The sequence below is a fragment of the Branchiostoma floridae genome, chromosome 12 (genome assembly GCF_000003815.2).
Source record: "Branchiostoma floridae strain S238N-H82 chromosome 12, Bfl_VNyyK, whole genome shotgun sequence".
In the NCBI taxonomy this organism is placed as follows: Eukaryota; Metazoa; Chordata; class Leptocardii; order Amphioxiformes; family Branchiostomatidae; genus Branchiostoma; species Branchiostoma floridae.
The window spans coordinates 9,205,505-9,217,582 of record NC_049990.1 but is presented as its reverse complement, the minus strand read 5'-3'; the positions used below and the strand labels follow the sequence as shown (position 1 = coordinate 9,217,582).

The following is a 12,078-nucleotide window of genomic DNA, read 5'->3' as shown; positions in this document are numbered from 1 at the left end:
TGAAGTCAGAGCAAATCTTGCGGTAATAGTCGTTGTCCTTTTGCCATGAAGGGGCATGTTTACTCAGCAACGTTTTCCTACTTCAACTCTTAGATGGTTCAGAGAAAGTATGAGCGTGAATGACTCAGTAAAGTTTAGGTAAAGATGCCAAAGCATTTTTCATGCTGTGGGCAGTGGGACGTTAAATCCACTGAGTCAAGGGCACGGTATTGGAAGGCGTAGCCCATCTCTCCCATTCCACCGATTTTTTCCTCCACAACCAAAGTCAGTCCCATGTTTACACATTAGTGGAGTGAGCAAGGACGTGTAAAGTGCATTGCCCAAATGACGACACAACGTATTTCATGTCATGAATCCTACCATCTCTACCGTTTGACCCACTTCAGTAAATGCTCAGTAACTGACTCAAAATCTAAACGATATTTAGCCAATAGTTGTCTTCTTCAATTAACGGAGGGGACAATTCGAAAGTTCCCAAGACAATTATCGCTAAGACAAATGGCATCAGAATAAAAAAAATGCATTAATACCTCCAGCAAACCGGTTCGTCCACATTATTGGAGCGTTTGGTAACCAACTGAAGAGTCAGTACGATTAGTAGCACAAGGCAGACACATCTCTCGCCAACTTTTTCACAGGTATGTTGTTTTAAGCACATGAACAACTTTTCTTCATTTAAGTTTGCTGGACTCCACAGAAAATGCCTAAGGTTGTATGGTGTAACTATTGGGTCAAGGGTACATTTTGCCATCATCATATATGCATTATCAGTCTTCCTTTTCGTCTAGAGCCGAAATATTTACATGGTTTTAAGCCTCCCAATTACATATTTTACTATGTATTACTCCTCTACAGACGGGATCCGATGTACAACAGTGTACACCCAACCTTACTGAGTCTTGACTAACATGAACAAAATGATAAGAGTAAGAAACAGACATTGAAGTAGTTTGCAAGACTGAATTCGAATGCTACCAAAGCCCGAAATGAGGAGGTGGAACATCGTATTATTGGAGACCTATCGCAGAGTGTATTTTTGTTTCCACTCACCATTATTAGTATCGACTGAAAGTTTTTCACAAATATTATCATTACATTGGGTATTCTACAGCTAAAATGTGAAATATCCCTCTTCCTTAAGCTTATTTTCATCGGGAAGTTTGAGATTCAAAACGATTTTGCATTCTTGTTATCGTTGCCGAGGAAACTATCAGCTCATATTTGCATCACAGCTAACATTGACGTCATGCTTTGAAATGTGTTGTCAACAGCCCCTCCCACATGTGCACACAATACAACAGATATGGCATAGATATTTTGTGATAACACATTGAACAGGTCTTAATTTCAGCGTGACCTGTTTTTAAAGACCCTGATTGATAAAACTAACATAAGAAACCAGAGTTCGGAAACCTCACACGTCCATGAAATACAGGTTGATGCAAAATGACCTTTCATGTGGATACTACATGTAAAACAAGTTACTTTACAACCTATTGCTTCGTCTTCGACGTCTAGACATAACGTTACAGTATTTCCTCTTGAAGCTGTGATACATGCCGAACCGGAGTGGACATAAACGCGGATGTAAAATATCATATAGCGTTCAACTCGATTGTTTTGTAAAACAAAGTGTAATTGGGGACTTCCTAAATATTGGAAACGTTTTCTACGAGCACGAATGTTGTTTAATGACTTGAAGATTTGGTTTGTTTTTCTGTACCATAGACATGACAGACCAACTGACAGAGGAGCAGATCGCTGAGTTCAAAGAGGCCTTCTCTTTGTTCGACAAGGATGGGAATGGCAACATCACCACAAAGGAGCTGGGGACTGTCATGAGATCGCTCGGTCAAAATCCAACTGAAAATGAACTTCAGGTACGTTATCAGTATTTGATGTACCATCTGCAATCTGCAGCTATATTAATTGTAGACGCATGCACCTCCACAGAGCCTGCCCCACAGTCTCAATAGCTACAACATGCATTGTGGAGGCTCTGCTGAACTGGACTGAGGTTTCCACTTTGTGGGCGTAGCCTCGAACCAGCTGTCAGCCAATCAGAGAATGGTCTAAATATCTCTTTAGATGAAGACGATTCTCTGATTGGCTGACTCTGCATGAATCCAAGATATGATGTATTAAAAATTATAATGTTGCGAACATGTATAATGAAACTATCAATTTGGCATGAATCGCAACAAAAGGATTGTTTATACCTTTCCATTTTGTAGGATATGATAAACGAGGTTGACGCAGACGGAAACGGAACCATAGACTTCCCAGAATTCCTCACCATGATGGCCCGGAAGATGAAGGACACCGACACGGAAGAAGAGATTAAAGAAGCATTCAGGGTCTTCGATAAGGTACGGGTATTGTTTTTCAGAGGTTACGCTTGTAAATCCGTATTTCGGTATCCTCTTTTTGTACTTTTCAATATACGATCTATCTCTTCATACTCTTCAACATATGATCCCTTTCTTTGTAGCTTGTACTCTTCAACATCTGATGCATATATACAACGTTCATACTCTCAAGTGTTTTAATGTGAGTCAAGTTTTATGCCCTTATTGTTTTAGAAATAGCGAAAAGACTGGGCCAGTGGTTATAATTATATATAATTACTAAGGATGATGGTTTGCAGGTAACAGCCGATGAGCATACTCAGTTTGCCTAACGTTTTCCTTCTGGAACATTACAGGATGGTAACGGGTTCATCAGTGCTGCGGAGCTGCGTCACGTGATGACCAACCTGGGAGAGAAGCTGACAGATGAAGAGGTGGATGAGATGATCCGAGAGGCTGATATAGATGGAGATGGACAGGTTAGACTCTCTGTCAACTCAATACTTTCATACAGAACATGATGTGTAATAACATTACACATCATTACGCAGCTAGATGCGGTAAAACTGAAGCTACAAGTATACTAGAAGTATAGTAGAAGTATACTAGGTAACAAAAATCAGGAGCTCGATTAAGAATTACATAGTTGTTGTTTGTAAAATTTCAGTACATTCAACACCATGAAAGTTATACATGTAATATTGTCTAAAGGCAAATAGACTAGGCCTGAGTGAGCCTAACTTTGACTGAATGTTTGTCTGAAGAAAAAATCTAAATCACATTATATTATTGTTGTCTTTTTATTTCCTGTGTAGGTCAACTACGAAGAGTTCGTGAAGATGATGATGTCAAAATGAAGCAGTCAATCAGTTCATCAGCTATTTCGCAGCTTTTCTATTAGAAGGATCGATAGGCACTTAATTGGACTACATAGTAATATCAATTACTCTCTTCATACCACCGTTTCTCATTTGCCTGATTTGGTGCTTGAACTGTGAAATAAATGTATTTTCTTTCAGTACATTGCTCGTCATTTCTGCATTGAAACTATTGTCTGTCTGTAATGGCAGGGTATAGTAGTAGTATATTAACTAGTAGGATAGTATGTAAGCAATTCCTCAGGATTATCTGATTGCTAGGTAACACGCGATTTTCTTGTTGTGTTGTGTACCTCATAATGAAAATAATATTTTTGATTAAAGCAAGAAAATGGAGCATGGGAATGGAACCCTGCTTTTTACAGGTCATCTAATGTTTGATAGTTGTCCGCCATTGAGTCACTTACAAATATTGACCCCTGACCTCCATTGGACATTCACAATAATTATAGTAACCACAACAGTGCAGGTGGTCATTGAGCCAGATCAGAGAGTCGTCATTTAGAACATTCAAGCCTCCACGTTTTGAATGTTGAAGAAGAGGAACTCATAAGTACAGACTGAACTTCCCCTTTGAAAAGAAACCTGAACACACTTACAAAGTGGTCGAGCGAATGACGTATACGACTAGTACTATTAATACTGCCAGTCTATAGATGATGACTTTGCACAAATGAACAAAACAACAGTATATAAACGGCAATGACGTATTTGCTATTTATAGCTACATTAAGTGCCATTAAGTGCCGCGTCATACACATAATGAATACAGAATAGACAAAATTAGATGGTAGGTAACGCCCTGTCCGCTATTGAAACACTTACAAAGAATGACCCCTGACCTCCAGTCAACTAATTGGGCATAACATATGTAGTAACCACGACAGTGCAGGTAGACATTTGGAACTTCAAGCCTCCACGTTTTGAAATTTTGAAGAAGACGAACTCATCAGGACAGCCGAAACAAAGGTACCTGGCTATTGAGTTTTGTGAGTGTTAGAGATCACCAGGTGCGTTTAGTGTTAGTTGCTACGGCAAACACAGCACTGTGGTGGACATAATTTGTACAACTCGCTCGACCGGTACGTCTATCGCGTGATCGCCACCATTTTGTTTGCCAGAGAAATGCCAAGAATGTCCAAAGCATCTAGTACATGTTTTTTCCCCATGACGTTCTCATTTTGAACATCTGACCAAAAAGAACATGCACTTCTACAATGGAGTTCTAGTAATAATCATATGACAGTTGGTAGCCTAGAGTTTATACAGTAGCAAGGTGTTGGGAGATCTCTGAATGGTAGGTGGTAATAATATGGATCAGGACGATTTGACCCTTCCCAGTCAACTCGACCTAACAATCCGGTAAACTCCACCTAAGGTGAGAGCTAGAGTTATATGGTTACGGTCAGGGTTACAGTGTTGGGCCGAGTTGGTCTGATAAGCAAAGTTCGTAAAGGGTCGAAGTGTCCGACATCAGTAGACTACATTCTTTGGATAAGAATCAGTATTCTTAAAGTCAGAGCAAGCCTTGTGGTAAATATCGTTATCCGTTTGCCATGGGGGGGGGGGGGATGTTTACATTGCAAAATTTTGCTACTTCAACTTCTGCATGGTTAAGGGAAATCATGAGTATTGAATGCTCAGTAAAAGTAAGAATGGCACGGCCTTTTGGAAGTCGCAGGGAAGTGGGCTGTTAATCTACTGAGTCTGGGGCAAGGTACTGGAAGGCGAAGCCCACCCTTCTCATTCCACCGAATATTTCCTCCACAACCAAAGCCAGGTACCAATTTTTACACATGGATGAAGCATGGAGCTCTCTGCTTGGATGTGAGTGAAAGTCGCGTAAAGTTCTTTGCCTAATGGCACTACATCTGGTTGGGAATGTCATGGGAAAATCATCTCTATCAGAAGCTTCATGGCCTAGCCACTTGGCCGTTCGAAGCCACACCAGTAAATGCTCAGTAACCAACTCAAACTATGAAAGATTCGACGCTTACTTAACCAAAAGTAATCTTATTCAAGGGAGGAGAGAATTCGAAAGTTTTCAAGACAATTATCGCTTAGCACTCGTTCTCACTGAAATGTCGAAAATGGCATTTTTTTGGTCGAAAAATAAATCGGCTTTATTTTCAGTGAAAACTACCTGGTTGTTTAGGAAAATTCCTCTTTTAACCATAGCCAAAAAATGGCAACTTATTATTTTCGGTCCCATTGGTAATACATTACAGGGCAGGTAACAAACGTTACCGGTAACGTTTGTTACAACAGTAAACTTAACCCTGTTTTCTTCTAAAGGACTTACCTTATTGACTACATCATTTAGGTACAAGTGGATGTCCCAAGGAACATTTGAAAAGCGGGCAGCTTTTTTACACCAGGTCAAATAGAAAGCTTAGACAGCATCAAACGATGGTAACGTTTGTTACAGTCATTTCTGTACACCATTTTGTTAAGCAAGGTGGGATACAAGTAACAGTCAACAACCCTTTCTTGTTTCTTTAGGAAGCCAGAAAAACTGTACAGCGTCACAAAAATGGTCATTTCTAGTCTTATACGTGGATAATAAAACTGTGGCATCCATCGCACTCGTGGTGGTAACGTTTGTTACAGAATCTGGCGACAGGCATAAACCACCTCACACAGCCTCCAAGATCAGTTACAGGAGCGATCTGACGTGATCGGGCAGAGGGCCTTGGTAGCTGGTTTCACCTGCCGAACAATTATTCTGGGAACTGAATTGTTACATTTTTGGCTACTATTTGAATTCTTCGTTTCTTCTCAGGCGACAGCCATTTTTTAGGGTGTGAAATCCGACCCGTGGCTATAATAACCGTCTAAGCCATCAACCAATACGAATGTTGTTGTGCATCTTTTGTAAAACATTACAGGGGTTATGGAAAAATCAAGAAACCAGTGATGTTGTCTATAATTTTCTCCATATCAAGCCGTAAAGTCAGGCGACAGCATTTCGACATTTAAATGAGAACGAGCCTTAGACAAATGGCAACACAAATTATTGAGCATTTGCATGATTGCCAAACCGGTACATCCAGATTATTTCAGTCTTTGGTAGGTAACCGGAGAGTCCGTCTTTACTAGTAGCACAAGGCAGAAACATCTATCGTCAACTGTTTCACAGGTATGTTTTTCCTAAGCACAGCTTTTCTTCATTCATATTTGTTCGACTTCACAGAAATACCTGAGGCTGTATGGTGAATCAACGGAGACAAGAAAGCGTTTAGCCATCGTCATTATCAGTCTTCCTTTTAGTCTAGAGCAAGAATAAGTGTGAAAAAGATCTTGAAGTTCTTGGCAAGACTGAGTGTTACCAACGCCCGAAATGAGATGTACTGTTTGACACATCGTTCTATTGGAGACCAATCCCAAAATGTACTTTTCTCTCCAACAAATCATACTCAACACTAGTATAGACTGAAAGATTTCACGAATATTATCATACAATTGAGTATTCTACAGCTAAAATGTGAAATACCATACCCCTGCTCCTTGTTTTCATCGTGAGGTTTGAAATTCGAAACGATTTGCGTCCGTTGTTGTTCTTGTTGCTAAGGAAATTATCAGCTCATATTTGCACCACAGCCAACATCTTTGAAATGCGCTGTCAACAGCCCCTCCCATCTAATTCAAAAATAATGAAACACAATGGCCTTTCATGCATATACTACATGTAAAACAAGTTAATTTACAACTTCTCGCTCTGTCCTGGACTATACCTAGCATTTCCTCTTAAAGGTTGCTACATGCCTTACTGGAGTTCAAGTCGCGTTCGAGTCCATTGTTTTGTCAAAATTTATTGTTTCTTTACTCCCTAATCATTAAAAACGTTTTCTACAAGCACGAATGTTGTTTGCGGACTGTAGATTTGGTTTCTTTATCAGCTTTTCTGTACCTACATAAGACATGGCAGACCAACTGACAGAGGAGCAGATCGCTGAGTTCAAAGAGGCGTTTTCTCTGTTCGATAAGGATGGGAATGGCAACATCACTACAAAGGAGCTGGGGACTGTCATGAGATCGCTGGGTCAGAATCCGACGGAAGGTGAACTTCAGGTACGCTATTTTTGTCTGAAATACAGGTCTCGGGGAGGCTCTGCTAAACTGGGCTGAGTTTTGTGGCCTCGAACCAACTGTCAGCCAATCAAAAAAATAGTCTAAACTTTTTTTTAGATAAAGCCGATTCTCTGATTGGCTGGCGCTGTATGTGCCCAAGATATGATCAAAAATCAAAGTCTTGCGATCAAACATGTATAGCGAAACTTTTGCATGAATTCCAATGAAATGATTGTGCATAACAGGCCAGTTTCTTTATAATGTATTCAAAATGCGAGACCAGATTACTCAAACATAACTGTGCTCGATAATGTTTTGTTGTTGTTTTGTATGTAGCCTCTTAGTACTATTGTCTGTATAGCTATTAGTTGTTATTGATTGCCATACTTTGTACCCTGTGCGATTGTTGAGCAATAAAATTCATTCATTCATTCATTCATAACATGCCATTTTGTAGGACATGATAAACGAGGTTGATGCAGACGGAAACGGAACCATAGACTTCCCAGAATTCCTCACCATGATGGCGCGGAAGATGAAGGACACCGACTCAGAAGAGGAGATTAGGGAAGCATTTAAGGTTTTCGATAAGGTACGAGTATTGTTTTTTTCTAAGGTTGCGCTTGTTTACTCATATTTTCGTATCACTCTATTTGTACTCTTCAACTCTAAGATCCCTCTCTTTATAGTTTGTAGTCTTCCACATATGATGCAGATATACTACCTTCTCCGGTGTTGTCAATGTGAGTCAAGGTATATGCTAGCCCTTATAAGCTTATTGTTTTAGAAATATCGAAAAGACTGAGCCAGTGGTTATAATTACTACGGAGAATGGTTCGCAGGCAGCAGGTGATGATAGCATACTAAGTTTGTCGAACGTTTCCCTGCCGAAACATAACAGGATGGTAACGGCTACATCAGTGCTGCGGAGCTGCGTCACGTGATGACCAACCTGGGAGAGAAGCTGACGGATGAAGAGGTGGATGAGATGATCCGAGAGGCTGACATCGACGGAGATGGACAGGTTAGACTCTGCTTTCTGCACCTCAATACTTTTAGATATATACTCTACATGTTTTTACATAACACATTGATGATGTATCACCCTACATCATTACGCAGGTACATGCGGTAAAATTGTAGCCACAAATATCAGGAACTCAAGAATTACATTGTTGTTTGTAAAATCTTCAGTAGCTTCTGTTAACATCAAGAAAGATATACTTATTACTACTGACTAACGGCAAATAGAAAGCCTAGGACTAAGTGAACTTGACTTTGACTGAATGTTTGTCTGAGGAAAAAATTAAATTCATATTTTTATCCCCCGTGTAGGTCAACTACGAAGAGTTCGTGAAGATGATGACTTCAAAATGAAGCAGCCAATCAGTTCATCAGCTATTTCATAGCTTTCTATTAGAATGATTGGCACTTAGTTGGACGTTGTTGTTATTTCAATTACACTCTTCATAGCACTGTTACTCAGTTGTCAGATTTAGTGCTTGAACGGTAAAATGTATTTTCTTTTCAGTAAATTCTTCGTTATTTCTGCATTAGAACTATTGTCAAAAAATCTATAATAGCATGGCATAGTAGAATTAACTAGTTAAAGGCAATTAATTCATCGTGTTTGTTTAGCTGATATATATATCTGACACGCGCTTTTCTTATTGTATTGTGTGCCTAATCATGAAAATACTGTTTTCGATTAAAGCAAATAAAGTGTAGCATGGGAATGGGACCATGCTTGATCTGATCCGAGTCTTTTATAGATTATCTCTTTTTTTAGAGGTATGGGTAGATTGATATTCAACCAACTGGCATGAGTCTTGTTTCGTCAGACTGTATTAGAACAAAAATTAACTTACAAACAGCTCCCCTGGGCGATCAATTCTATATTGCACCGTTTGATAATTAGAAAATTGTCATCGAAAGATCCAATCAACGTCCTCTTATTTCACAAGAAAATTGAATGTGATAGTCATTATTTGGTATATGAGTCCTTGAACACTTTACATTCCACAAACTGGTCCAGACCTAGGCAATTAAAATAACATTTTAAGACGTAAAACACTAGTTGACATGAAGAGTCGTTTTTTTGCGCCATTCGAGGAGCTAATATGTACTTCCCACTATGCCAATATGCTACACCGTGGTGGTCTGTAATAGCGCCACCTATCAATTATCGTACGTAGTACATGTAACGTTATAGGTTAAAGATATATATACTAGTATGTGGACCTTTTCTTGACAACTTTGTTCCTTTTCTCAACTGTTTGCTCGTTAACTTCCGGACATAAGTCATAATTCCACAAATTAATATAGCAAAATACATCTCATTAAACCAGCTGGTAAAATAGACTGTCATTGTCCTGAAGTACGCTACTGGTTTTGCTACGATTCTACGATACTACCATTTCATGGTCTAGTGCCATGCTAGTGTCGTTACTGACACGCCATACTAAACTGATTGAACCCTGACCTCTAGGCAGCCCACCGCAGGGCATGACGCAATGCGACACTGGAGGTGTTCACTCAACCAATCAGGGAGATCGTCTTACTTTTACCTGTCAAGGTGTCTTCCTTTGGCATATTTCAAGCTGTCAATATACCTTGGCCGAAAGCTAGGAAATCCGAAAGGTAGCTGAAACAAAGGTACAGTACTACTTATTGAGTTTTGTGGGCTTTAAGAAATTCCTCAAGTTCGGGTTTAGGGTTATTGAATGCTGTTTAGTAAATCTATTGGAGGCTTAACATGTACACAACAGTTGTGTCAACTTGTCGAACCAGTTTTCTACGGCTGCTGTAGTATCGCCTCCATTTTAGCTATACTGTACATGTGGTGTCGCTATGACTCAAATAGAAAACCAACTTATCTGAGATATTTGGCAGCAAAGTCTCTGCAACCCCGTGTGTGTTCCTTAATAATTTTGGATGAGCTGTACCTAGTTGTGGCATCAAATAGTCTAGTGTAGTCTATGTTGGACAAAAGGCCACACAAAGGGCAAGCGGTATAAAAACTCGCAAGTTTATGGAATGTAACCACATACCGGCTACTCTCGCGAAGTTGTGTGACATGTTAAGCAAGCTAATCGCGAAAGAAAACCCCTGAATGTTGCTTCTAATTTCTCACCCCCCCCCCCCAAAAAAAACACGTACACATAGACATGACAGACCAGCTGACAGAGGAACAGATCGCTGAGTTCAAGGAGGCCTTCTCCTTGTTCGACAAAGATGGCGATGGCAGTATCACAACTTTGGAACTGGGTACTGTCATGAAGTCGCTGGGTCAGAATCCAACTCAAGCTGAACTTCAGGTAAGGTAGTTAATAGAGTTTTACACATACCTTTGCTAACACGATACTTGTAGATCTAATTTGATATAAGTGTGTGTGCTATTATCACCTAAATGCTTAGGTAAAGCCGATTCCCGGCATATTTGCTGACAGATAGACATTACGCCCACAAAAATGGAAACATCAGCCCAGTTTAGCACATTCTCACCAAGGTACATATTGTATGGGCCACGTACGGGCCAAGCTTGGCGCAAGAGATTGCCGTGGTTAAGACCAATGCAGCATGAGTAATCCTCAGGTACATACACTTCAAGACAATCTTGAAAATGCCTCTATAACGATGTTTTATGTGTCGGTATTATGGCACCCGGTGGAATTTGTAAGAGTTAACAACAATGCAATAATTGCTGAACAACAACCTGTCTGTTGGCAGGACATGATCAGTGAGGTAGACGCGGACGGAAACGGAACCATAGATTTCTCAGAGTTCATCACCATGATGGCCCGGAAGATGAAGGACACCGACACGGAAGAAGAGATTAAAGAAGCATTTCGGGTCTTCGACAAGGTACGTACTGATATTGTTGCCACCATAAACGTTTACGAAGCTTTGCTTTCACGGTGTGTCAGCTTTAAGGTAGTGTGTCACACCGTGTTTAAGGTAGTGTATCACGCCGGAGGGCAGTTATACCGGCTATACAGATACAGAATCATACAGATTATTGCGTGTCTGTGGTTATTTGAATACACGGTCAGGAGAGTCTGTTCAGCTGTTACGTTCACTGCTCCCTTTGTGTTGTAGAAAATATTTTGAATTTTCAAAAATGCCAAATGATGGCGGCACTACAAAGATAGTTATCAGCCTACGGTTTAGTTCAGCCTTTGCTACATTATCTCTCGCTGGTATGGGATAAGGGACCCGTCTTCTTCTCATGCGGTTACGATTTAGCCAGGCTGCTTTCCTCTGTGTATACTGACCCACTTCCGTCTAACACGTGACTTTCCAGAAGCGAGAAGTTGAAAAGGTCGCAAATGTGTAGTTCTAGTACTGGTATGGTGGGCAATGTAATAATAATAACACAAGAGTTTATACGTCCGTGTTTGCATTCCATCTTACCCGCAAAAATCACAGGATGGTAACGGTTTCATCAGCGCCGCGGAGCTGCGTCACGTGATGGCAAACCTGGGAGAGAAGCTGTCCGACCAGGAGGTGGATGAGATGATCCGAGAGGCTGATGTGGACGGAGATGGACAGGTTAGACCTGTAGTAACCCCTGTAGTCATTCCTGCTTCTCATGAACTCAAGAGGCAAATGAGAAGGCTGTGGTCTGACTGCATACAGTACTACTAGCGCGGAATGATGCGATGTCGAACAGTTTCAAATTTGATTAAAAAAAAACAGAAAAAGTTACTGAATGAATGTGGAAACCAGATTGATTATTATGTGTTGTATTTATCATGTAATATCTTCAGTACCTCATAATG

At 40.3% G+C, this 12,078-nt stretch overlaps 1 protein-coding gene and 1 pseudogene across 2 annotated transcripts in view; both read left to right on the top strand.

The window, feature by feature from the left end:
• The window catches only part of LOC118426946, a 15,401-nt pseudogene extending 6,365 nt beyond the window's left edge, over positions 1-9,036 (top strand). Inside the window, exons 6-16 of the transcript XR_004832495.1 lie at positions 94-107; positions 602-638; positions 1,729-1,880; positions 2,235-2,369; positions 2,705-2,827; positions 3,164-3,217; positions 6,329-6,365; positions 7,146-7,297; positions 7,755-7,889; positions 8,199-8,321; positions 8,633-9,036. The product of XR_004832495.1 is annotated as a calmodulin-like protein 12 (transcript). The remainder of the gene's footprint in view (positions 1-93; positions 108-601; positions 639-1,728; positions 1,881-2,234; positions 2,370-2,704; positions 2,828-3,163; positions 3,218-6,328; positions 6,366-7,145; positions 7,298-7,754; positions 7,890-8,198; positions 8,322-8,632) is intronic.
• Positions 9,037-9,806: 770 nt separating this feature from the next.
• Positions 9,807-12,078, top strand: part of LOC118427664 (calmodulin-like) — a 4,132-nt gene continuing 1,860 nt past the window's right edge. Inside the window, exons 1-4 of the mRNA XM_035837559.1 lie at positions 9,807-9,952; positions 10,463-10,614; positions 11,027-11,161; positions 11,726-11,848. Of these exons, the coding sequence (XP_035693452.1) occupies positions 10,465-10,614; positions 11,027-11,161; positions 11,726-11,848 (408 nt within the window). The 5' untranslated portion in view covers positions 9,807-9,952; positions 10,463-10,464. The remainder of the gene's footprint in view (positions 9,953-10,462; positions 10,615-11,026; positions 11,162-11,725; positions 11,849-12,078) is intronic.